Here is a 25264-nt window from a genome sequence, read left to right on the forward strand (position 1 = left end):
TGAGCCATGCTTATTTTCATGCATGTTGGTAAGTGTACTACTAAGCCAGAGCCTATCAACTACGAAGTGGTAAATACATGGAATGATGTGGAGCAGTTAGTTGGAGTAGTATCTTTAATAAGATGATCATAAGGCCAGTACTGCCTTCAGAGCCAGAAAAACATGAGGATTCAGTTTTAAAATGGGTGAAAACAAATGCTTGGATGTTACTAAGGAAAAGACACTAACTTTTCAGATAGAGTTTTTGAAAGGTTGAGGAGCAGACACTCTGGGTCACCTCTGGCACTCACCTACAGCACTTAAGTTAAAACTAAGTTTAATACAAGCCCCTTGTATTGCTGATGCAAAAAGGTGAGCGGTTTCAAAGCAGGATTTATCACCCCTAAACACTGCCTGGAGATGACTCACTGATACCTAGAGGGCATCAAGCAACTAGACGCTTCAGTTAGGCTGCATGAATCTCCTCTCACTAGTGACCTTACTTGGCTTATCAACCCCCTGGGAGACTTCAGGGGAGCTAAAAGTTCTCAGGAAAACCCATTCCTTATTTATTTATTTAAAACGCAGAGTTTCCAGATGGAGTCAGCTCCATCTGCGATTTGGAGAAAAAAGGTACAGGTAGATCCAAAGTCCTGAGTAACTCGGTATAATTAGGACCACAGTGGAAGAGGGACCATGTACTCAGAAACCTTATGTTCACAGTGTTAGAAAGTATTAATATTTTAAAAAGCCAAGTCCTATTATGTGACCCAGGAAGTAGGCAGAGTCAGCAGCAAATCACACCTGTGTACCACTCCACCTTGGCACAGCAGCTGACACAGGGTTCCTTACACAGATTTGTGTTTCAAATTGCCTTCCTGCAGAGAATGCTCTGACTGGGCTCTGCCCCCTTTCAAACATCAATAAAATTGTAGTGGGAACTGAGACAGAGCTGGACAAGCAGTCTCCTCCACCTCTTGCTGCTTTGAGAATCTTCCATAAACTCTGCCACTTGGGACTGGCTTTCAGACTAATTTGAAGTATTAGGAAGTGCAGGGGATATTACCATATGAGATCTGATTTCTAGTCACAGTAAGAATGTTTTACATTGCCCTAAAAGGACAGGCAGGCACTCCAGTAAACAAAAAAGAGTTTGCCTTTATTTAAAGCCTCCTTATGGCTGTAGAAGTACAAAACAATCTTTGCATTAAAAAAAGAATCATCACTTAATAAAAGAGTGAAACAAGCGTATAAATAGTGGAAGCCACAGTGAAAGCCAAGTATTTTGTGACTTAGTGGTTACAAAGCCCAAACAAATGCACAGAAATGGAGACTCCAGTGCCCATTACAAATGCATAATGTGATCATTGTTTTTAAATGGTTAATGTTATAGACTACAGAGGAACAGGAAGGCAGGAATCCTGTATCTCAGGTACACTGATACCAAAGAAACATAGAATATCTCCATTTGGAAGGCACCCATAAGGATCATCAATTCCAACTCCCAAGGAAGAAGCCTGCAAGGAGACTTAAGCATGCAGTATTTTAGGTGTTTAATCTGAGAAGATGGGAAGCAAGAAACATAAAAAAACCTGCCTGTGTTCATGGACAGATATGCTAGTGATGTGCTACTAATTTCAAAATCAGCATGCTGTCTCAGGTACAGCTCCTCGTAAAACAAGTTTTTCTCTGGGAGATGGGAGAGAAAAGGAAGATTTCTTAAATATCCTGCAAGCTAGATGTCTCATTTCAGGCAGAGCAAGATATAACCTGATGAGAAGGATGTAAGGGATTTGCCAAACACCAATTACAAGAATTGAAATACCCAATTTGACTCAGATTGAGAAGCCCTTAGAACTCAAGACCATTACATCATCTGAAATCCAATTTTGCTGCAGATCTGTGACACACTTCAAAGTTCAGATGTAGTAAATTCAGTGTACACCTCTGCTTTTTTCCAATTTGTTGGCATCATAGTTAAAATTACTATTTCATGTGCACTGTATGCTCTTGTCCTACTTTCCACTATTAAGGTAGCGTTGCTTATCCAAAAGGATATGAAAAATAACCATTAGCTAACTTCTCTCTTTCCCGTTCTACAGACTGTGTTTGCAATCCTATCCTTTCATCTGTTCCTATACTGGGCCTAAGAGACTAATTAAAATCTTGATAAGGTCCTTTCTTTTGCACATCATATATGCAAGATGTTTGTTTAGTCACAAAGTTCAAGCAGGAATAATCTTTGAAGTTATCTTTCCTATTTTTTTCTTTTCATCCTCTCCCTGGTTGATATTGGGACCTACTTTTCTAATGCAGGGCAGTAATTTGCATCTGCTAGGTTAATTGTGTGTGAGGTACACGTTGGGACATCCAGATCTAATTTAAATATTTTATGCCAAACTTGGGCTGGATGTTTCCTCATGACAGGAAGACTTTTGTAGATGAAAAGGTCTCTTTGGTGCTAAAAGTGTACATGCACATTGTGACACAGATCTACACTGGAGAACATGAGCTGTAATTAAAGCTGAACTATAGTACAATCTGATATCAAAATTAGTGGGCCAAATGCTGAGAAATGCTGAACTACTGTTAATTAATCGAACTCCCACTGTATCAGTGTAATGCATTCAGCATCTCAGAATTTAATCTAATTTAATTGCATGTACCTTCATCTAGGAGAAAAGTTAATTTCCCTATGGTCTTCAGCACTGTTTTCCAACCTGTTGCTTGCAAACCTTTGAATGATCTCCAGGAATAATTCCAGGGCTCTCACATGGCAATTGAAACAAAAGAAGTCTGTGAGAATACTAAAATCGGTACAATTTTCATGGAACCACAGTGAGCAAGATATTGAAAATCACTGACCTAGAGAAAACCACAGAAGTAGATGACTAGCAGAGCAGTTCTTCAGGAACTACCCAACATACGGAGGCTTGGTATTTCAAAGGAGCTTACATTTAAGTCTCCTTTGAAAATGTCATCCTAAAACCCAACATGGGAGTGTACAAAAATCAATCTGTTTTGCAGGTATGGATTAAATTGAAGGGAACCAGTTTGAAAGCAGGATTTTGAAAGGAACAGAGCTCAGAAACCGCATACATTCATGGAAAGGGGAAAACGTGAGTCGCATTTACTGGATTTGGAAGATTAATGAACACTTGGATGTCCCTTGTGTACAAATCGCACCTCTTAACTCCAGACTGTGAGTGACACAGGAGAGAAGCAGAGATCACAGCAATATAACACAACATAAGAATTTTCTACACAGTATAACTTCAGATGAATTTTGCAGCTTATATCTGGATGATAGGGAGCTAGTGCTCCTCACAGAGTTTATTTCACTAAGAAATGAATGAATTATCTTTTTTTTAAGTTGTCAACAAATTTAAGGAAACAATCCTGGACTTTTCATAGAAGACAGGGAGATAAGACAGTACACTAGGTTTTATTCCTGGCCATTTTCCTACATCTTTGGCTGAGCAGGCAGCAGCAAGAAACCTTGTTTAGAAAACCAAAGAATAAAATTAGGAGAAGATGGAAATTACTTTATTCTAGTCTCAAAGATGTGGATGTTTTTGTTTGTATTCTCTATGCTTGTCTTGATTCCTTTCACAGGTTTCAGTAACTGTCCTGTACTGTGGTCAGTCTCCTGTACTCTTCTCCCTCCAGATCATTTTGTACATAGCTGTGTCTTCTAGAGTACCTGCCACTCTCTAGTTTCAATATCTTTCAGAAACTTGAAAGCATGTCAACAGGTGGTAGACAAAACTTTCAAAGGCAATATTAAGTTAGTGAGCTTAGTAGTAGAACAGAAGTATAGAGGAAGTAGTTCTAAGCAACAAAATGTGAGCCATGAATCACAGCTTGAGAACAGATTTCTCAAATGAACTCAGAGCACTTTTATTCTTCAGCACCTTGAAGAAAACAACACAACCTAGCCACAGAGAAAAACACTAGAAATAAGAAGGCACTTGGTTCAAGAGCAACTTGGACTCCTCCTTCCCTAAGAGATGAACTAGCAAGTGTTATCCATGGTGACAATGAGGGAAAATGAAAAAGAAACTTCTTTATGTATATATTTTGGGAAAGTATTTAGCATCCAAATTTCATACAGAATACATTCCTCTCTTTTTTTAGCTAGAACTGTCACAAATGACCAGTTTAGTTTCATGAGGCATTAATATGACACTTTCTTCAATAATGTTAAAAGGGCAGGAAATTGAGTTGCTTTAAAAAAATTTTTTAAGAAACACTTTTAGACACTTGATTACTCCCATTCTTTTCAACATGTTATTACTGCTGAAAATCATTCACATGCTTCCAAGAAAAGTAACTACCACTTGGGTCTCAAAATCTGTCTTTCAGATGTTTTATGTGTTAAAATTGGCCGTTTGCTTACCTTAGACTTGTGATCTGATGTTAGTGTCTGAATTTTAATTTCTGTTTCTTTCTTCAATTCAAGACAATTACTTCCTCTAAAAAAAGGAAAATTGCAAATGTGTGCCACAAGTTAAACATCTTCCCATTCAGTCAGCTCTTACTAATTAAAATGTTAATCAAAGTTGAAGTGCTGCAGTGTATTGGAATGAAATTATTTCTTCTGGCAATTTATTCACAACTTACAAAATATTGTTAGATTAATGATCATTCAATTCAAATACCACATGATTAATTCTAGATTGGCCCAGCAATTATTCTGTTGCTGAGGATATGTCAAGCATCTCCATTTATGTACTTGGTTCCTTTTCCAGGCTTAAAAAACTTTGCCAAGAGAAACCAGCTTCTGCCTGAAAACTTATAGACACATTCATTGCATTGCCATGATTTTATCCTCTGTTTTAAAAGTATATTTTGCTGTTTGGTTTTTTTTTTAGTTAGAGGCAGAGAAAAAGAAGTTGTTTGAATAACTACCTCGGAAGGCAATTTGGGCATACTGAATGTGAACGCCTATTGAAAGTGTAAGTGCTCCTCTGTAAGAAAACAGAAGTGAATGGGTTTCAAAGAAGGGGTCCTCATTACCCTTGCAGAACACACCAACCCATGTGGATGAATCCAAGCTATTAGACACATTATATGACTTGGAAAGCAACAAATCTTGAAGACAGTCCCCACTCTTGCAATAAGCTGAATACAGCATGGCCTTTGTGTTTGGGTAAAGTTAATGGGATTGAATGCAAGTTGCAAACCTTGTTTAATGCAGGAGGAGTGCATGATTCTAAGGAACAGGCTGGTAAAATGCCTGCAGAAGGCCCATGCTGAAGCTCCCCTGATGTGCTTGCAGGTTACGAGGCGGATGACTTCTACCTCTCACCCACAGAATTTCCTTCACTAAGCCCAATTACTTGGGCCGCGCACTGGGTGGGACAGATGTACAGAAAAACTCTTCCATTGCAGCTACAACAGGAATTTCTATTACTGTCTCACCAAAGTCAATAAGTTTTTGTAGGCTGACAAGCTCCATCTTTACCAGTCTTCTTGTTCCCTTTTTGCAGTGAAGCGTTTTTACAACAGAATATAAATTCACACATTGGAAGTCTCTGGTTTTTTTTCTGGAATAATACAATATATTGAGAGGAGTCTATTTTAACATCACTGTAATATTTCTGTGTCGGATCATCCACTGATGTAAAATGGTGTAACTCCACTAAGTGGATGGAGACATGTTCATTTTATCATCTGAAGCTGGCCCTAATAAGAATGGCTATTTCTTGACTGCAGTAATATTAATCCATGTTTGCTCTAGAAAAGGAGATTTATGAAACTCTTAACAAGTTTAGATCCTATTTTAATATCAAAGTACTGCTAAACTTACGGAAATTAGCAGAAAATTTTATCATCAAACAGTACCAGGAAAGCCCTTACTGAAAACAGTAGTGTGATGTGCCTTGTTTTCCCAAGGTCTACCAGAAGGACTAGTTGTTTTTTTTCTAGTCATAGCAAGGAAATTTTTGTAGAGATTTCTAACACTCATTTAACACTTTAGAGGTAACATAAAGGCATAGAGACAGGTTCTGACCACTGTTACCTCTGCCTGAAAAAAAAAACCCAGCTGGAAAGAAAGTGCCTTTGATTATGCATGTCGGTAGCTGCGATCAAAGTCTGGCTATAATTCATACCTGATTTGTCATACACTATGAAAAAGATTGCTTCTTAGGTGAACCAAACATATTTTATCCCAAATTAGTCTAATTGATTAAATCACTGGACTTTTCAGAATCCCAGACATCAAAACCACCAGCTGATCCCTTCTCCGGAAATGCAGCTTTCATTGTATCTCAAGGCAAGTTCCAGCCAGACTGGATGTAATGAAACTTGTCCCTGACTGCAGTAGCATAGTCCATGGTTAAACCATTGAGTCACAGTTGGGCACAAATACCCAGGGACACCCCAACCCAATGTCACATGTCCATGATCATGCACACACATACACTTGAATTTCTGGACAGCCCAAATAAATCAGAAGGATCTTTGTGTGCCCCCAACTCCATTTCAGAGTGGGAACATGAGCATACATATCCCCATAAGCCTCTCCGAGATCTGCATGCATTTGAAGTGTACAACAGAAATAACAGAGGGAGCAAAATCCTGTCCATCTGTCAGTGAATTAGCATGTGATTAAAAAATTCTACTTTTCTGAACAATATGCAGTTGACATTTGTCACACCATGTGGCAGAAATGGACCATGAAAAACTGCACAAAAAAATCAGAAAAGAAAGTCTTCTATATACCTATTAAAAAGCCTTTTTTTCAGGGAGTATCTGACAATTTCAATATGAATGCATGGAAAACACATTTTACGTTCCTTTACAACTTTTATTGCTTGTAAAAGTTCCAAGGAAACGGAGCAGGTCCTGTACTCACTAAACCCAGGACCCCTTATTCATCAGATCATTTCAGTTCAATAATGTCTTTTGAGTGTCAACCCATGTGTTCACTTTTAAGCACGTCCTTAAATATACTGCACAGTTGGGGTGAAGAGAAGTGTGTAAGTACCTTGCTGAATGGGCTTTCAGAGCTGCATACACAATGATCCTGAGGTAAGCCCTTAAAGCACTTTGATACAGAATTAAAAAGTGTTTTTACAGAAAGTCTGTGCTGATACTGGATTTCCTTTGGCTGTTAATTAGATAGCAATCGTTATTGTTGTAACACTGAAGAGCCATCAGATGACTTAATTGCTCTGGAGTCCATGGAAAGTAGAGAGTCACAGCGAGGAACACTGTTTGGATCTGCTTCTGGAGTAGTCATTTCCAACTTTTTTAAAAAAACTTTTTATGATCATTCAAAACTATCATAAAGGCTTTGGCATCCATGGCAGAAGTGTTATAAAATTAGGAAAGACACTGCAAGTTGCCTGTGAAGTGATCTCAAAGTGGGAATCAAATTACCAACTACTTCTATGCTTGTCCCATTTCCGATTACCCAGTGCTTTCCACTATTTACTGTGCAGAGACAGCCATTCTCACCTTTAACTTTCTGACACACCTTCATTTGCTGTTTTGCCTAGACAGGCAGAGACACTGGCTTCTTCTCAGGCTAACAGGAACAGTGATTCATGACTCTTCTGATGCAAAATTCTTAAATACCAGAGCACGGGGAAGCCTTTCTCCCCTGATGAAAATTATAGGCTTAGTTCACTGCCACTGTAGTAAATACCCTGACTGTAATTATAAATCCAGCTATATCAATAACCTTCTGCTGTGTTATATTCAATGGAAATTGAATCTAAGCCACACAAAATTAATTAGTCCTGTAGTTGTTCCCTCTCTGTTTGGAGAAGTAGTGTTTTTCTGGAAGGAACTACTTGGATTAGAAGTATTTGGGTGCTTACAGTTCTCCTTGGACAAAACAACCAACATGAGCTTCTTGAAGAGTTTGTGAGCTTTTAATAATTTAGTGAGGAGAATTCTCCTTACCTTGTTTACTTCTGACAGTTCTATTTCTGTTCTGTTGCAAGTTTATAACATGCACACTCAAAAACCATTGCCATTCCAAATACTTTATGAAACAAAAAGTATTTGTGGAAGAATCCAATGCCAAACAGGAGCATTCAGTAATTCAGTATTCAGCGAGTTGTTTGCCAGTTGTTGTTGCCAGATGCCAACAATATGAAATTAAGGCTAACTATTAGCATAGCTTGATATAGAACTAAATAAAGTAATTCCTGCTTTAGGTCACAGTAACATAGTATAAACAGCTGTCTCAATGAAATGCCAGTCATAGTGTGAAAGCTGGAGAAGAGAAACTGCTGCCAGATTACATAACAGCAGCAAGGCAACAGCAGGTCCTGCTATATAATTCCAAATGGGACTGTAATAGGGACCTTTTATTAAAGTCACCAGTATCTTCCAGGAACTTTTCTGGGACAGTTAAGATATTCACACAGATAATGTCCCAGGCCATCAGCTAGTACAAACCAAAACAGCTTCACTCAAGTCAAAGGAACAATACTGATTGATCCCAGCTGAGGATCTGAAGGTTTTTTGTTAAAAAGAAACTTCAACTTGATAGCACAGCAAAACTCTTTTCCCCCAGAGTCAAATCATTAGAGCTATTGAGGACCTTGGTCTGCTCTCACTGAACACAATAGTGACATTCCCCAGGGAATGCAGTGAGACCAGATCAGGCCACAGAAATAAAAATTCGAGGCAACTCCTTCGCTTTTACTTTAAAACTCTGAGAGTAGAAGACTAGTGAAGCGCAAAGTGAGTACAACATTTATGGCCCGTTGCTAGAGCCTTCAAGCAGCTCATGCTCAATTTGATGTAGGATGCTGGTTCAAGCTACAATTCATTAATCTGAATGACCTTTTTATGAATGTTTTATTCCATACCACAAAAGCATAAAACCTATTTTAAGTCTTAAAAAAATTTTTAAAATAGTATCTTACCCCTTCTTCTTGATTGCCTTCTCTAACATTTTCTCATATGATACCTTTTCTTTATCATACTGTGCCACTATTTTGTCAATTTGTGTGCAGTGCAACTTCTGCATAGCGCTGTGCTCCTGGAAAACAGTAGGACCTTACAATTAGGTTGCTGGATTTTTAATGCTTAGGTTTTTTACAGTGTAAAAACACCAGTGTATGAACAGAAAACTTTTACAATGGAATTTAATCTGATTTAGCCATCTGGTATTAAAGGTTCCAGATATTCCACGATAATCACTAAAACATTTCTTCTTTGAAAAATGAAAATCTGTAGCAGAACTTAAAAATATGGTATACCTTAAAAAAAAAAAAGATGGGAAAAAACTTCATAGTTTTGAATAAATGTCCATTTAAGTGCAATGTAAAAAATCAGATTTACAAGCTTAGATCGTATCATTCAAATATTCTGAATGCAGAGAAGAACAAAACTCAACCCAGTCCTCCCTTCCTCTAGATATCTCATACTGCCAGTGCTAGGCCCTTAGCCACCGCAAATCAAATGGATCCAAGTCCAAACATTAGCTAAAAATCAAATCATTAACAACTGACATTCTGAAGAGCTGGCCCATGACTCCTAAAGACAGCAGCAATCTCATCACGAAGAAATTCCACCTTGATGCAGAGCATTTCCCTTTGCAAGCGATAGTAGGCTGTGCAATTCAATTTTCAACTAAACATGCAGACTGCAAATAACCATTGCCCCCTGTTTCACCACCCCACCCCCACCCCCCCAAATAACACAGCACATGTTGATAAACTGGACATATAGGGCTACCTGTGGAGTATGACACATCAATACTAACCCGCTGTCACTACTGTAGTTATGTGACTTATGTTGGAAAAGTGTCAGAGGAGGTTATCTATGGAAGGGGAGGAAAAAACCTGTTCCTATGATGAAAAGATGAATCACTAATGCATGTTCCACACTTGGGGCTAGCATACAGACAGTTCCTTTCCATGCAGACTTCCTTATTGTACTTGACTTCGTATTCTCCTTTATCAGAACAGCTGCTGGTAATGATGCAAATATTTAACTACCATGGAAAGCACTAAATTTTGAATTTACATTACAATGGGGAAAATTTTTTTTTGTTAATTTTTTATTTTATTAATGTCCAATTGCTCTGCATTTTATCTAATTGTGACAAAAAGCCTTGCATTAATTAATATGGCCTCTTCCAGGGCTTTATCTCTGTTTTGTTTTATAGCTCATTTGGTATTTATTCTACCCTCACTATTCTACTGCTTTTTATTATTACTTTCGGTACACCTCTGTTTGCCTTATCACTGTTTCTTCCTCTAAAAATACTAATTCAAGACTTTTACATTCACTTTTACCAAAACATTAATACAAATGTTGCAATGCTTTTAAAAATCTAGCCCTGGGCTGTACCTGAGCACTCCATCATCTGCCAAGCACTTCCCTGGGAAACGCGTACAGCTTCCAAATTTTGCATTTAGAAAGGGGAACTAAATTTTCTGTTCTATCGAGAATTTAAAGGGAAACAAAGAGGCTCCATCAACATTACAACATGCCAGCTTCACCAGGGAGTATTTACACTAAGCAGGTAGGAAAAAATACGGAGAGTGAATAGAATGACCTAAGTTTGACAGCACCAGCCAGCCACAGGTAGAGTGACTGCGAGCATCTCTCAAACTACCCACTCTCCCCCTAGATGAACAGAACAACACAATTCTTGCTATAAAAGACTAAGCACAAACATTGCAAAGCACAAGACATCTGCCCACTCATGTGGCACCCTTCCATAATCTGGAAGGGCACATCATGTAGGGCTAGAATCCCTGCTTTTCCCTTAGGACAACCATGATTTAAGCCTTCTCTCTTTATCACAAACCCACTGTAATCTTTTGCAGACTCCCCTCTACTGCAACTTATTGTTCATACACAACCCCATCTTGTATCTGAAACAGATATCTTGAAGAACATATCCCCCTCATTTCTTTCTCTGGTCCTCCTCCCCATCCAGTTCATGGAACATGCATTTGTTTGTGCACAATATAAAGAGAACTGGAAGACGAAAATGGGCTACTAACAATTTCCACATGGATGGCACAAAGAGCACTAGGAGCCAACTCCCTACCACAGGTCTCCTGAATTATATGACCTTCAACCCCTGGAACACTAATTTAAAATGGGTTAGCTGATGTGAGTTTGATTTTCTGTCTATGCTCAATGGAAAATTCATCACACTTAGATGCTGCATCTAAACTTATGTCAAGATTCTGAGAAATACGAGTGGTTTTGCAGCATCTTAAAACACCCTCAGTATATCTTGTTTTCAGACACAAATAATGTTTCAGGTGGTAATGTGTTCTAGATTGATTCAGAATATGTTTGCACATAAGTCTCCTCAGCTAGGTCTCTCATGATTTCCTCAAGTCTACGGAATTTGCAGTCTGAATTCACACACCGTTTACATGAATATATTCACAAATTACATTTAATGATTATATAATAAACTGAAGCCACAGTTCAGCCAGGGTTCTGAGAGGCCACCTAATTGATATAAAAAGACTCAAATCAAAACGAAATCAAATGAAAGCAATACTACAGCGTCAAAGGTTGACAGCTTGCAAAATAAGTGCCACTACAAAAGCGTTCTGTTTTGTTTGCTGGCAGTCCTGTCTACTCTGTCAAAAAGGTGCATTTCACATACCCGGGTTTTAAACAGACCCATGAAAGATAGAATATCTTTATTGCTTTCTGCACTTTTGAAGATCTTGCTGCTACTGCCTCACTGCCCCTTAAATAATGGCAGTATTATAGATGATGTAATAGAACACAATCCATACATAAGTCAACAGTTTCAAACTCCTCACAGCAGCTGCTAATCTACTTTAAAGTGACAGAACATGAAATCTGTCACGCAGACAGAATCCCAGGGGCCTGTCCTTTTTGGTACCAGCTTCTCAGATCCCACTGATTCTTGTGGCACCTCAATAATCTCAGGCAATAAGATAATGCTGACAGTAGTTTCCTTACAAGCGACTTTTTGTTCCTAATTCCCTTTGTGAATGTGAGGATTGTTGACAAAGCTCACTCATTTCTTGACAGGGACACTTACTCAGTTTGTTGACAAAGCTCACTCGTTTCTTGACAGGGACGCTTACTCAGTTTTTTTCTCTCCCTGTCCCAGCCTAAAGTACCAGCTTTGCTCACCATCCAACATATGACAAAGAATTTGCCCTAGGAGTTAACTACAAAGATTTCCATATAATCCTTGCAATATGTTCCGCCCTAAAAATACTATATTTCTCATGGTATCATCAAAGAAATCTCTGTTAGCTTCCTGCTCCTTGGCCTCTCCCCCTGACTTTTTAAAGAATTATGTCCCATGTTCTTTGTATATCTGGCCACAAACTAAGAGTATTTGGTTCAAAAATTAGAGGCAACAGCTCTGTTGCAGAACTGAACAGATTCTTCTGAAATGGAGAAACTATACTTGCACACTGACCCTGAAACTAAACTTGCTGTGAAATAGTGACACTCTCCAGTATTCACTACAGCTCATCCTGACTTTAATTTCTACGTGCTCTATTATTCCCTTACAATCCCTCAGGATTTCTTTAAAAGCATTGTCCTGTCTTTGCAGAGCTTTATTACATATACCTTTTACACAATTCTCAATCCTAAGTAAAATCTCAATCCTTAACTATTCATAGACTTTGTGAAATCTAAAATTCTGCATTTTTTTTGCAAGCCACTAATCTGACATCAGGAATGGGCAAATTTAATTTTGTCAGTCACAGACTGGCTGCCTAGTAACAATGATATTAAGAACAGTGGTCCTCCCGACAATCTAATGATCTCTATCCTACTTAGACCAGATGTCTTATTTTTCTCACACAATAGTGAAAAAAAGGAACAGTGAAGATTGTAACTCCACCTGCTGAATCATCCTTCACCTAAAAAAACAGATTAGTAAAATCACCATCATAAAGTGTAGTCACAGTGTGTGATGTGTCCGTGTGTGTATGTGTACGCTGGGTGTTAAAGTTGTAAGGAGCTATGCCACATAGGAAAAACAAATTAGTGATAATATGCAGAGGGATATTAGGAGAATTTTATTGTGCCACTGGAGTCAAAATGGCTGAAACACTGAACAGAAGTAGATAAAAAGAGAGATAGTATCAAGAAAATACACAGAGAACGTTGCATCCTGAAAAGACTCGTACTAGTTAATTTTTGTATTAGTCTGGAAATGTGGTGTCTAACAGTCCTATACCCTGAGAAAACATAGACTGACATGTTTTCGTATAGAGCAACCAACCTCTCCCAGCCAGCATTTCAGTGGAGCTGCCAATACGTCTTTACACTGAGTGGATGCTATCATAAAAGGGACCCTTACTGCCATCGTCTTCCTTAGCTAGCTCTGCCCAGGGCTACCAGATTAGCTCCTACACCACTTAGATCAGAGCTCCTTCCTCTCAGCCTGCTCTCTCTTCCACACTTGCATGCATTTGTTTTCTGTAATGCATTTTCCAAGGCCAACTTTGAATGGAAAAGAAATGGAGACTTTTGTTTTCTTAAACAACATGAACAATTCTTTTTCCAGCTGATAAAATCCCAGCTCATAAAATGCATTAAAAAAGTGGTAAGTACACCAAGCACTTCCTTCAGATCATCTCTGAGCTAATATGGCCACACTCTTCTGCTCAGATTCTCCTCTACAAATTCAAGAAGTTGCCCTTACTGGAGGCTTAGCAAGGCATGTTCTAGACAGGCACTTACTTGTTAGGACAGACTTGCTCTCTGTACTTAAGACCAGCAAGACACAGGCTGGCTCAGACCTAAAATAGCTGTGCTCAAGCTAATGCTGAAAGCCCTTCTGAGTGCTCAGCATTTTCAGACCATGGCTGTCAATTTTTTCCTCAGATTAGAGGAAGCAAGTGCAAGCCTGAACAGTTGGATCAATTTTTAACATTATCAAGCACAGTCTTGTTTAAGATATCCTTATGCTACTGTGAGTCACATATATCGGGCAAATAGACCACTGAGTATGGCTGTTTTCTACACAACCATGGTACCATTTTCATCTGCAAAAAGCTGCTATAGCAAACTGTTGGATGTTGTCCAATGAATGAGAAAGTAGTCCTTAAAAATAAGAAGCCCCCTAAAAGATCAACCCTATGAAGGTCTAGAAACTGTCCGTGCCCAGAATTGTGGATGACAGACACTTTTTCTTGAGCGTGGGCTTCGCATGCAACACTAAAACGGAGAAATTACTCATTCCCCTTCTGCATAGGGTCAGTAAGGAGTCTGAAACGTAACTATTTAATTTTCTTATACTACTTTTAATACTAAGAGCCCCACAAAAGTGCCAATTAGGGAAAGCAATATCTTCATACTTCATTGTATAAACATAGAGTCCCACACCCAAACAAATGTAATAAAAATAAACACAAAGACTGATTAAAAATGCTTGGGCAACTCCATTACCTCAGATCTGCAATGAAATCTGCAATCAAAGACAGCAAGGGAATAACTGCCCCAAAAGCCCAGAATGGATTTGTATGTCAAATTCAGAACTTAAGACACTTTCTTCACTTGCTATGCCTCTTTCTGTAGCAAGAGTAACGGTTTTCTAATGATAAAGGGCAGGAGAAAATTGCCTGTGTTTTTCTAATGTAAAGTAAATTTATCATAGTGTTGTATCTATTTGGGACTTCACTGCCAACAGTAGCAAGCAAAAGGCTGACTACCAAGTGATTAACTTGGATATAAGTGAGGAGGAATAAGGCATTTAATTTTTTCAGTTACATATTCCAGTTCTCTTTGGTGATTTTGCAGTTTCTCCAGTGCATGTCTTCGATGCAGCGCTCTCTCACATCATTACTGCCTTTTTTTCTTCCAAGCTGCCTGTCAATATGTCATGCAAGAGGGAGCTAGGTAAAATCATTACCAGAAAAAGGTGAGCTTTGGGTGCTTAGATGGGACAAACAAATGTGCACTGAAACTCAGGGAGACATGGAAAGGATTTCTAAAGGGAAAATTTGCTCACTGGAGCATATTTCAGTACATTTAAAACACATACGCCTTTGTTGGTAGTCCAACTCCTGTTCCTGTTCCCTACGATTTAATTAGGAGCTGTCTGTGCTAGTGAGTGCTCCAACTTTTTTCAATTAGTGTTGCTCAGAGAGCTCTTAATGATCCTACCTTTGCATGTTTCTTCTTTAAGGCATTCAGCTCTTTCTGCTGCTTCTTTACATGCTTTATATAAGCCTGCAAAAAGAGAAGTTGGATCAATTTTTCTGTGGTCATATTGACTTTAACCAGATAAAATCCTGGCTACTTAAAACAAATAATTAGGAACACATCTTGAAAAGCTTGTGTCCATACTTACCTTCATTTGCTTTAAATCTTCTATCTTCACTTGAGGAATAAGGTCTATACCTAGGAAGGTATTGATAGAGTTTATCTAAAACTTAGTTCACACTAGTATATCTCATACCTTTAAATTTGAGTTTTACCACAGAAACCTACATTTAAGTTAGCAATTACCTAATGTTTTTCACCTCATAAAAAATAATCGCAGGTTAATAAGAGAATTATTCATCAAGATATAGGTACGATATAGTTAATTTCCTTTTCAAATGCACTGCTCAATCAATTGCCTTGTGAAAAAAGAAATGAATCAATGAGTGTATTTTAATCTCTTACAGTTCTGGACTGAAATGTCAAAACACGGCAATCTAAGAATTGGAAAAGCTCATTTTCTGAAAACACAGCAGACCATTTATGTACATTAAAATTGAACTGTGAAAACTTCAGAATTTTGGTCCATAGCTGGAGATTGCTCTGGCACCACTTGTTTCAGGGAGGAGGCTTCTTGGGTAAGATTCTACATGTCTACATAAAGGTTAACTGAGGTTAGGTATACTTCTCCTCCTCAATTTAAAACACAAAAATCATAGGAGTGAAAATTTACCTGCAGCATTTATGTTAATGGAGGTAAAAACTGCATTTTGTTGATACCACGCTATGAGAAAAGGAGCAACAGTACACTCCAAGACTAAAGGAGAGTTAAAAATGGAGGAGAAACACAAAACCCTAAGAAGTGAAAATTATAATAAAAATCCAATAAAACAAGCAGATCTATCATACAAGACTAACAGTACTATTCAGATGAATGAAAATATATTTTGATCACCTGTACTGCAATGCAAAAACCAATCTCATTTCATGTTTATGCTTTATTAAATGTTTTGCAACATATGATTTTTTTTAAACTACTAAACACATCCTACATGTAATCATTAATAAAAATGTCAATACAACATGGAAGTTGTAATGCATAGTTTTTTTCTGAGTTCTTACACAAAAAAGTTCACCTGTACATAAATACACTGCAAACGTATTTAGTTAAGTGCTCTTAATAGTGTTTGTGGCCTACAAGCTTTCCCCTGCCTTGAAAGGGCTTTCTGACTTATAAGGTGAATTTAACTGGAAAATATTCAGATGTTGTAGAAGAAAAAAAAAAGGGGGGGCGGAGAGGCAATCTCTTCAGGTAACACAAACTTTTAATTTTTATAAAAGTATAATATTCTGCTTCAATTGTATTGTATTAACATTAGTCTAGCAAATGAGACTGGAACAGCTTTAGGCACAGTTAGAGGCTGAAGTTTTCAGAAACACGTATCACTTAACTATTACTGAAAGTCAGAGAACAAAACACCCCAACATGCTTATGCATTCAAAAGCCTTCCCCAGACATCCTATCTTGTTGGATATGTAATTTCTAGTAGCAAGGTGAGTTGTATATTTTAACAATGGCAGAATTATTCAGATCTTAAAAGATCATAGAGGTAAGTAATACAAAATAAGGACCATTACCTGTAATATAAAAATGAACAGCTCTATTTTAACATGTGAGAACATGGATAAAAATGGTTGCAGACAAGAGTGCTTAAGTACTGAAATCTCAGTTTAAGACCAGAGCTGCATCAGGCATGCTGTGTTCTAAACAAACTTCCTCAGGATTTTATTTTAAAACACAGGCTCATTTACTTTGTTCACCAGGTCTGACTCCATGGCAACCAGGAGTTAGTTGCCAACCCCAGCAAACTTCATGCTTAATTAATGCACAATAAAACTAATACTTGTGCATCCTGGTGATGACACTTGAAATATGAAAACACCTCAATGCATAAAATAATCTGGGTTTTACACCAGGGAAGAACTTTGAAAGAGTTCAGGTGCCAGAGACAACCTGTTTTATTGCCAAAAGTGACTCCAGAGAAATGGTATCTTGATTCTCAAGAGATCCCTTCACATGTGTGTATTCAGCCATGTCTGCTTAAGTTTAAGAACAAGAGCAGTCAGTACTCCTTTTCACTCCTACCAATCCCTTTTGGCCAAGGTGAATGAAAGAGAGTGAACCAGATCCTAATTCTTGTGACCCATTAACAGAAATATGTATTGTTTCATTCAGCTGCACAAATTTGTTTTCTCACTTAATCTTCATTACCTGTGATGACATGTGAGAAACAAATAATCCCATTTGACTCTAAAGGAAGATTTTGTAGAGTGAATGGTGAATAGTGAGGAAAAAGACTTATAAATGAGCATATTAAATACGGATATTTTTTACAATAAACATGCCATTTCCATAATCACTACTCAGAGTAAAACCACACACTGAAAACATTTCTAATTGTTGGGAAATCTCTAAAGAATCCAATAAATTCTAAACACCTTTAATTCCTTAAATCTGCAACTCTGCCAAGGGATTTGTGGAGGGAGAAATAAAGCAGAAGAGTTTCTGTGGAGTATACCAGAAAGCAGTCATTCCTATTGGCGTTCCTCCAGCAGATCTTTGGTAAACTACTCCAGGAGTCATGCAGGTTACTACTATTGGCAGTAGGTATACAGCTACACAAAGAGGTCACTTAGTAAAATAAAGCTGTATTGGCTTTATACAGACATTTTCATAATAAACAAAATTTATTTGCAATTAGACAAAGACTACTCTCAATTGCAAAAGAAGTTACCTTCTAAAAGGGTATGAGTGAATAGGAAGATATAGTTTAGTGGTGGACTTGGCAGTAATAGGTTAGCGGTTGGACTTGATGATCTGAAGGGTCTCTTCCAACCTTAACAATTCTATGATTCTATGACTGCAAAACTAACACTGAGTAACGAATACTTTGCTGTGACTTTCTGAATCGCTTTTCAGAACTGATTTTTGTCTACCTTTCTTAGCATCAGTCCCAGATCCAAAACCTGCAGTGGTACTTGGTCGAAGTTCAGAGCTACTCTGAGGCGTTACGTTGGCTTTGGCATTATTGGCTTTTCCTTTTCTATCATTCTTTGAAGTGTCATTTGGTACATCGGCTATATCACTCTGAAAGAAACATCCACATCATAATAAAGCAATTGTTGTTTTACTTGTAGTATAAAAGTTGGGGTATGGAAAATTTCTGAACTTGCTTACTTTAAACATAATTAAGAAAACTGCAACATACTTTCAAACAACACTACACTCAGTAAAATATTTGTAACCTATTTGAAATGGCTACCTACTAAAATACGGCTCCTTCCTCATTTCTTAAAATTTCTACTTCTAAGGTATGTGTTAGTACGATCTGTGAAAAGTCAGTGAATAGTATTTCATGACATGTTAACTAACATAAGCCAATGTATTTCAGAGCAGGATGAAGAGGCTTATATATGAAAATGAGAAATGATAAAGTAACATGCATCAATTGGAGAAAGACCAGTTTACGTTAAAAAAAAGAATACAGCATGAACATAAATATTAAGTTCTACTTACAGTTTCGATACCCATAGCTCTCATTTGGTCTGCTCTTTTTTCTGTGATAGACAAAAATTTCTTTGGATCTGATAAAGCATCCACAATATCTGTAAGAAAAAAAAAAAATCAACTTTCTACGCTCTTCAGAGGCATTTGGAAAGAAATCTTTTACAAGAGGTTTATTCTACCCCTGTAGTTAGGAGCCATAGCTTGCAACAATAGTCCAACTTTCCACAGTGAACTTGGCAGGACTGAAAGCGCTCATCGCCACAGTGCTTGAACACACTACGAGCATGAATCAGTTTACAATGCACCAAGGCAGTAGTATTAATCCAGGTACCTTATTTAGGAAAAACACACTGACTCCATCTGACTGAAGTTACCCTATCTTAGTCCCAGTCGATGACACTAGAATTTGAGACCAAAATGGGATCTCCTGATCCATAAAGCACTAACAACTTTGTCTCGTGGTTATTCGAGGGGGTGCTGACTGACTTGGGACTGCAGGGAATTGTAGAAAATGCTGTTGTATTTCCTAGCTAAATAGCAGTTTCAGATGGGTGGTTAAAGCAACTGGGGAAATCTGTTCTCACTCAAATTTGCGATGCACCATGCCTAGAACATGGCAGGCTGTGAAATGGCTTTTCTGTGAACCATAATGACCAATATTTCAATCTTGCACATGACACAGCACCACTAGTGGTATTGTAGCACTACCCAGCACCGGATACTATATAGATTATTCAATCTGTTTTCCATATGCAGTGATAAATGTGCAAGCATAGGTTTACAGGAAGACAATGACACATGAATCTTTACCTGCATACTGAATAATCCCTTTCCATGCTTAATTTCAACAGTCAAAGAATTCACAAATGGCAAAGAAGGCCCTCCACAGCAAGAAATTATTTTACAAATTAAACTGATTCAGCACCTACAATTAGAATGCATTCAGAGACCACAGCAGCAATCTGCTGCGATGATCCCTCTAAAACTTCAGGATTACGGAGAAAAAGGTCACTGGTCTCAATTAGTAAGCCTTCCTTGTCAGAGTAGTAACTTAAGAAAGAAAGTTTGAATGCTGCAGCCCGACTGACTCATCATTCTCTACAAAATATTGTCATTTAATTAATTCCATTTTTTGTCACGTCCGTTAGGGGGACCATCAACAGCGCATCACTTGCAAAGAAGCTGTTTCTTTGCAGAACGCTGCAAAGCCCTATTTTTGGCTCTATATGAGTAAAAAATTAATGCTTTTGTACCCTTATATTCTAGATGGTCTCATTAACATAATAGGCCATTACTTCTGCAGTGACAGTCTTGACACTCCAGGTTTTCATAATCATTTGAATTTTGCCCACATTTCATGTAATCTCTTCAGCCATTTTCCAAGTTAGCTTACAGTGATGCAAGGCAGGGAAGCTGGTCCACTGACCAGGTCCAACCCAACGAAAGCTTTGGAAAGACACTTGCTTTCCTTCTTGTGCAGATTAGGGGCTGGACTGTATCATCTCACTTCCCACCTAAGTTGTTCTATGAATTGTTCCTCTGAAGTCACCAGATGCATTTCTCAAGCGAAAAAAAGCACAGACAGGGTTCCCATTCCAACAAAAGTTGTATTGAATACATAGCATTACCCTTGACAGCTCTGTTTACTCAAATATGTTGTCTCCAATAACTGCAGTGACCCAATGATGTCTTCTGAAACTTACTTCATATACACAATAACCATGTAGAATTTATTTTCAGCCATAACAATGGCCTTGTAGCTCAGCACCAGCTGTTTCCCCTTCCCTTAAATTAGTAAGCATGTCTTTTTGTCCTTGGCATGTACTCTTCAATGAAAATCCAGGACTACCCTGCTAATAGCATGCAATGCGTCACTTGAAAATGGAACATGATTATCACGAGCTTCAAGGTAAAAATGACTAACATGTTTGGGAGAGCAAGACCTTTGTAAATTGTATTACTAACCATATAAGCACATCACCAAAGGCTCAGCATTTCTACGAGGGGGATGTGACTCATCGCTGCTTCTCACATTGTCATGTGTCCTCTGCTTACGTTCTTCTTTATCCCCAGTGAGGTAAAGTGGGTGTGGGGAATAGCATTTTGTAGAAGGTTAAATGTAAAACTAGGAAAATCACTGAAGAGTACATTACAGAGGACTCTAACCACTAACCTAAGTAGCCATGCTTACTTATGTATGGACTTCTGTTACAGAAGCCTCTCACTGGAGAATGCTTCTTCATTTGCATTAATTTGCGCCAGTATTGTGCTTTATTTGGAACAGCATAGCTGATGCAAATAAACCACAAGAAATTACCAAGTTATATGAAAAATAAAATTGTGCATCTTTTAAAGCCTACAATGCATTAGCCATTCCAGTTATTATTCGGTACAACTTTTTAAATCTTACTGATGCAGGTTAAAAAAAAAAAAGAAATAAAAAAGAAACTAGGCAGCTATTGAACTGAGCCATACCTTCCTACGAGTTTGCTAAAACAACCATGGAGATCCTAACAATAGTTCATAAAACAATGAGAGGTTCACTGCAGAAGATAAGCAATTAAAAACCACATGCAGCTGCAATACTAATGATTCCACCCAAGCGTCAAAAGTTATATCCCAGTTGTTCATCATACTGTTGTTCTGTATCGATGAGAAAAATACTTGAGATACATCAAAACTCTCTGGTAAGGGAGAGGAGAACTAATAATGCAACCCACTTAGTTCCTGTGAATATGCAGTCTGTTTTTCCCAACACTAAGAGTAAGCTATGACAACCATTTCACTCATTCTAGTAGCATTTTACTGTAATGTTACTGTTACTTAGCGGTAGTAAAGTTTTTCTATGTCCCCACCTCTCCAGATAAACCATCTGTACCAATGCTGACAATGCAGTAGATCAACTAGTACCGAACTGCACACAATTTGCAAATTCTGAACTAATGTTCAAATTCTCTTTGAAAAACAAGTCTTTCACTTCTGAGTTTGTATACTGCAGTTTAAAAAAGAAAATAAAAAATATTTTCTCCCTATGTAACCAGCATACTCAGCAGATTAAGCCACATCAAAATCAGCAGAGTTTAAATTCTACGCTTAGAAAAAGTGGGATATCATTCAGAAAAGCATCAATCCCAAATCAGAAGCATGTCCCTAGTTTAGAAAACATTTTAACTGAGTCATTTACTGTCAAAAGCTTAAGTTCAGGAAAGAATTAAAGCACATGCTTAAATGCATCCCTTAGATTCATGGTTCAATTGCTGCCTCGAGAACCTCAAGCTTAAGCAGAAGCTTACATTTGTCTTGAGACGAAGTCCCAGAAGTTAAATACTGCAGATGAAACATGCTGCATAAAGGCATGGTAGTGCTCCAAGACCTGGGGCAAAACTCCAGCTGACTTGCCAGCAACCAGGGTTTCACATATGAACAACACAAACGCTTCTGTAAATGCTTAACTTTTTCCATGAAATATTGTTACTGAAGTCTAGGCCTGTTCATTCTTTTAAAGCCTGGATAAATAGCAGCAAACATGGACTTGCAGATACACAACCTAATATGTTAGGAAAGCCTTCCCTTTCTCCAGTTTGTACTAAGGAAATGACACGCAGAGAAGCAGCAGTAATTCTTTGCATAGACAGCAGGTTTGAAATAATTTTTGCAAAGAGCAAAATATAATTTTTACCAATAATGTTTCACCAATCAACTCTAAGGTGAACTTCATTTTGCCACAGAGAGGGACTGCAATTTCTATTTTACAGTTTTAAATGGTTTACTTATTGTCTAACGTACAGTTGAATTTTATCTGCAGTGAAGAAAACATTTCCCAGAGGTACACCCTCAGGGTGAACTTACACATCGCACTGATTTAAGTGGTGTAATGATTATTCTCAGCTGTTTTTTTCTAGCCACATGTGGCAATTTGCCACCACTCAGTATAAATGGCCACGGCCCTGCCAACCTGATCATGGAAATGGGTCACATCAAAAACTTCTTCCCTGAAAAACCCAAAATAATCAAAACACACCAAAACCATGTAAAATTAGGAGAGAAAATTGCAGAAAGGTTATAGATGCTAATTTTTTTCACATTTTTAACAATATGCCAATATTGTCAAGAATACAAAAGTGATTTTGTTTGAAAAAAATACGCCTAGATTCTGCATCAATTGCTTGTATCTATAGGTCAAACAATATAGCTAAAATACACTATTACCTTACAAATATTTATGTCAGAAAAAACGTAATCTTAAAAAAATCAAAATAAGAATATTCCTAAAATGTCAACAGAGAAAATAAAATTGAGCTAACTCTAGTATTAGCTTACTTTCCATATTATTTTGTCATTTAACAGATACATGTCATTATTATTAACACTGGGGCAGGCACTTGGTCTAAAAGCTGATTTCTTAACTGAATACGCAGGGTTTCCAATTCTCCAGGATTGCGTGTCTGCTTCCGGCTGGCATACTGACACTGCAGCACTTACTACTTCCACACCAACACTCAAGATCTACAGCATGCTGAGGTACAGGTTTATCTCACCTCCAAAACCATCAGGCACGTATGTTTTAAGCACAATGTTGCAGAAAACTGTTGGAAGAGAGAGTGGTTTGTTGCCCTCATTCCGAAGAGAAATGTGCCTGTAACCTGCCTGAAGACCATCCAGAGGCAGGATCCTCTGACCAATCAACTTGTTATTGTCATCATACACTGCTATTCTCAGGACAGCAAGATCAGGGAGAATAACCTGGAAAGCCATAAAATGAAGAAATTAAATTACTAATATAGCTGCACCCTCCCCGCCTCCCATGTTCGAACCATTCACTTTGTATGCCAGAAACAGACTATCATTACTGTAAGATAATGTCATTCCCTGCAAACTACACACTTTGAGATTAATCTTTCCTAGAAAAGCTTTTTTTCACCCTAAATAATGGGTAGATTTCAGAATAGGCAAATCCTACAGCTTGCAGTTACATTAGATAAATATTTTTACTATTTATTTTTCATTACTGAAGACTGGTGACATTGATAAGAAGGCAGGTAAACACTACCTGGGAAATGACAAATACAGTGGCAATCAAAGGGCAGATAGCACTGAATCAGGAGGAACTCTTACAGAAAGATGGGATTTGGGATGTATCCAAAAGTGCAGTGAAGAACCGGAAGAGTGCAAGCACAAGCTGATGGGGATGTATGCTGAACTACAGGTTCTGCAAAGGGGAGAAGCAGACACAGGAGGGCAGGACAGGGTGACAGACCTGCTGAAATGGCATGCTGCCAGCAGAAGTGGGTGTGCTGTACTCAGGACACGAAGGGTACAAGGTATGCATGGTGGTCAGGGATGCTGCCAGCTATCTGTCAGCCCCCATCTGGACCAACCAAAACAGTAACAAAAAAATCCCCTGCCTTCCTTGGAACAGAAGTGCTGCCCCTGTGCATGGAGCAGTGAGGAACATACAGCCTAACTGAGAGGTGCAGCCCCTCTGCCACTTCAGAAAGGTCTTCTAACTCCTTCTCTACCTGGCTCTATGTATCAATGCTTATAGGACAAAAGGAAAGACCTAAGAAAAACTGCATCTACTATCTCCCTTAGACTTTGCCCCTGCCACCTTCATTTTCAGTCTCAGAGGGCACAAAATAAAGTATGTTTTTGGCATCTGAACCCACCTGCTGCTCTACTTGATTATAACTTAGCACTCTGAGCGCTCACCCCGTTCTCCCCCTTACACAACAGAGTGACAACATGGAACTTGGGTTAGAACGACAGAAGCTTTATTTTAATTAAAATAAAAACAAGAAAACATGACAGAAGAAAATCAAATATATTACCTGAGAACAACTGTGCAGGATTAAACATCAGCTTGAGGAGAACACTGTAACCCAAAAAGGTAAGATCTCTCCTCTACAGGCCGCAGATCAGCACATCTTTGATTACGTGATGGGGTGAGACATAGATTTGCTAGGGAGCAGGAATGGGTACTAAGTAGTGTAATGTTCCCTCTCCATTAATTTGTTCTATGGTATCCTGGTAGCCACTTCCACCCTCACGACACCCCACACCTTCATTTCCTCCAACTAGAGGAATTGTTCCTGCTGTATTTGTATCACTCATCTGCTTGGTCATCAACGTATGTCTTGATTACAGTGCTAAGCCTGATATGATAAGGGCTTGAGATGAAGGAAAATAATCTCTTGGCTGGCTTAAAGTATGAGTTATTCAGGAGAATGTGTGACCATGTAATTGTTCATCGGAGAGCACAGCAGAAAGTCCAAGGAATATTGGTATCAGCCACTGTACCAATACCATGATACACAGGTACCCCTCTTTTAGACTGGAGCTGTGTGCATCCTGTAATTTATGGGGCTTTTGATTTAAGAAATCAGAAAGCAGCAGATGCTGGCCATATGGCCAGCAAGCAATGGGCAGCGTGATTGCCTGTCACTGTAACTAAGCATCTTCCCTGTGCCTCCTCTTATACAGAGAAAAGCACTTGAAGTAACATAGATTCCAGAATATATTTGAGTCCAGAAAAACCTCGTGCATTAACTACATTTCTATTAAAAACTGGTT

General features: G+C 38.3%; 1 protein-coding gene across 7 annotated transcripts in view; it reads right to left on the reverse strand.

Annotated features, from left to right (window-relative positions):
- Positions 1-25264, reverse strand: part of PLCB4 (phospholipase C beta 4) — a 211740-nt gene that overhangs the window by 15333 nt on the left and 171143 nt on the right. For all 7 annotated transcript variants that reach the window (XM_064446795.1, XM_064446788.1, XM_064446791.1 and 4 more), the window contains 7 exons: positions 23233-23437; positions 18704-18792; positions 18124-18274; positions 15275-15324; positions 15088-15153; positions 8871-8986; positions 4379-4454 (listed from right to left, as the gene is read on the reverse strand). In XM_064446795.1, the coding sequence (XP_064302865.1) occupies positions 4379-4454; positions 8871-8986; positions 15088-15153; positions 15275-15324; positions 18124-18274; positions 18704-18792; positions 23233-23437 (753 nt within the window). The remainder of the gene's footprint in view (positions 1-4378; positions 4455-8870; positions 8987-15087; positions 15154-15274; positions 15325-18123; positions 18275-18703; positions 18793-23232; positions 23438-25264) is intronic.

The sequence above is a fragment of the Phalacrocorax carbo genome, chromosome 3, assembly GCF_963921805.1.
Source record: "Phalacrocorax carbo chromosome 3, bPhaCar2.1, whole genome shotgun sequence".
In the NCBI taxonomy this organism is placed as follows: Eukaryota; Metazoa; Chordata; class Aves; order Suliformes; family Phalacrocoracidae; genus Phalacrocorax; species Phalacrocorax carbo.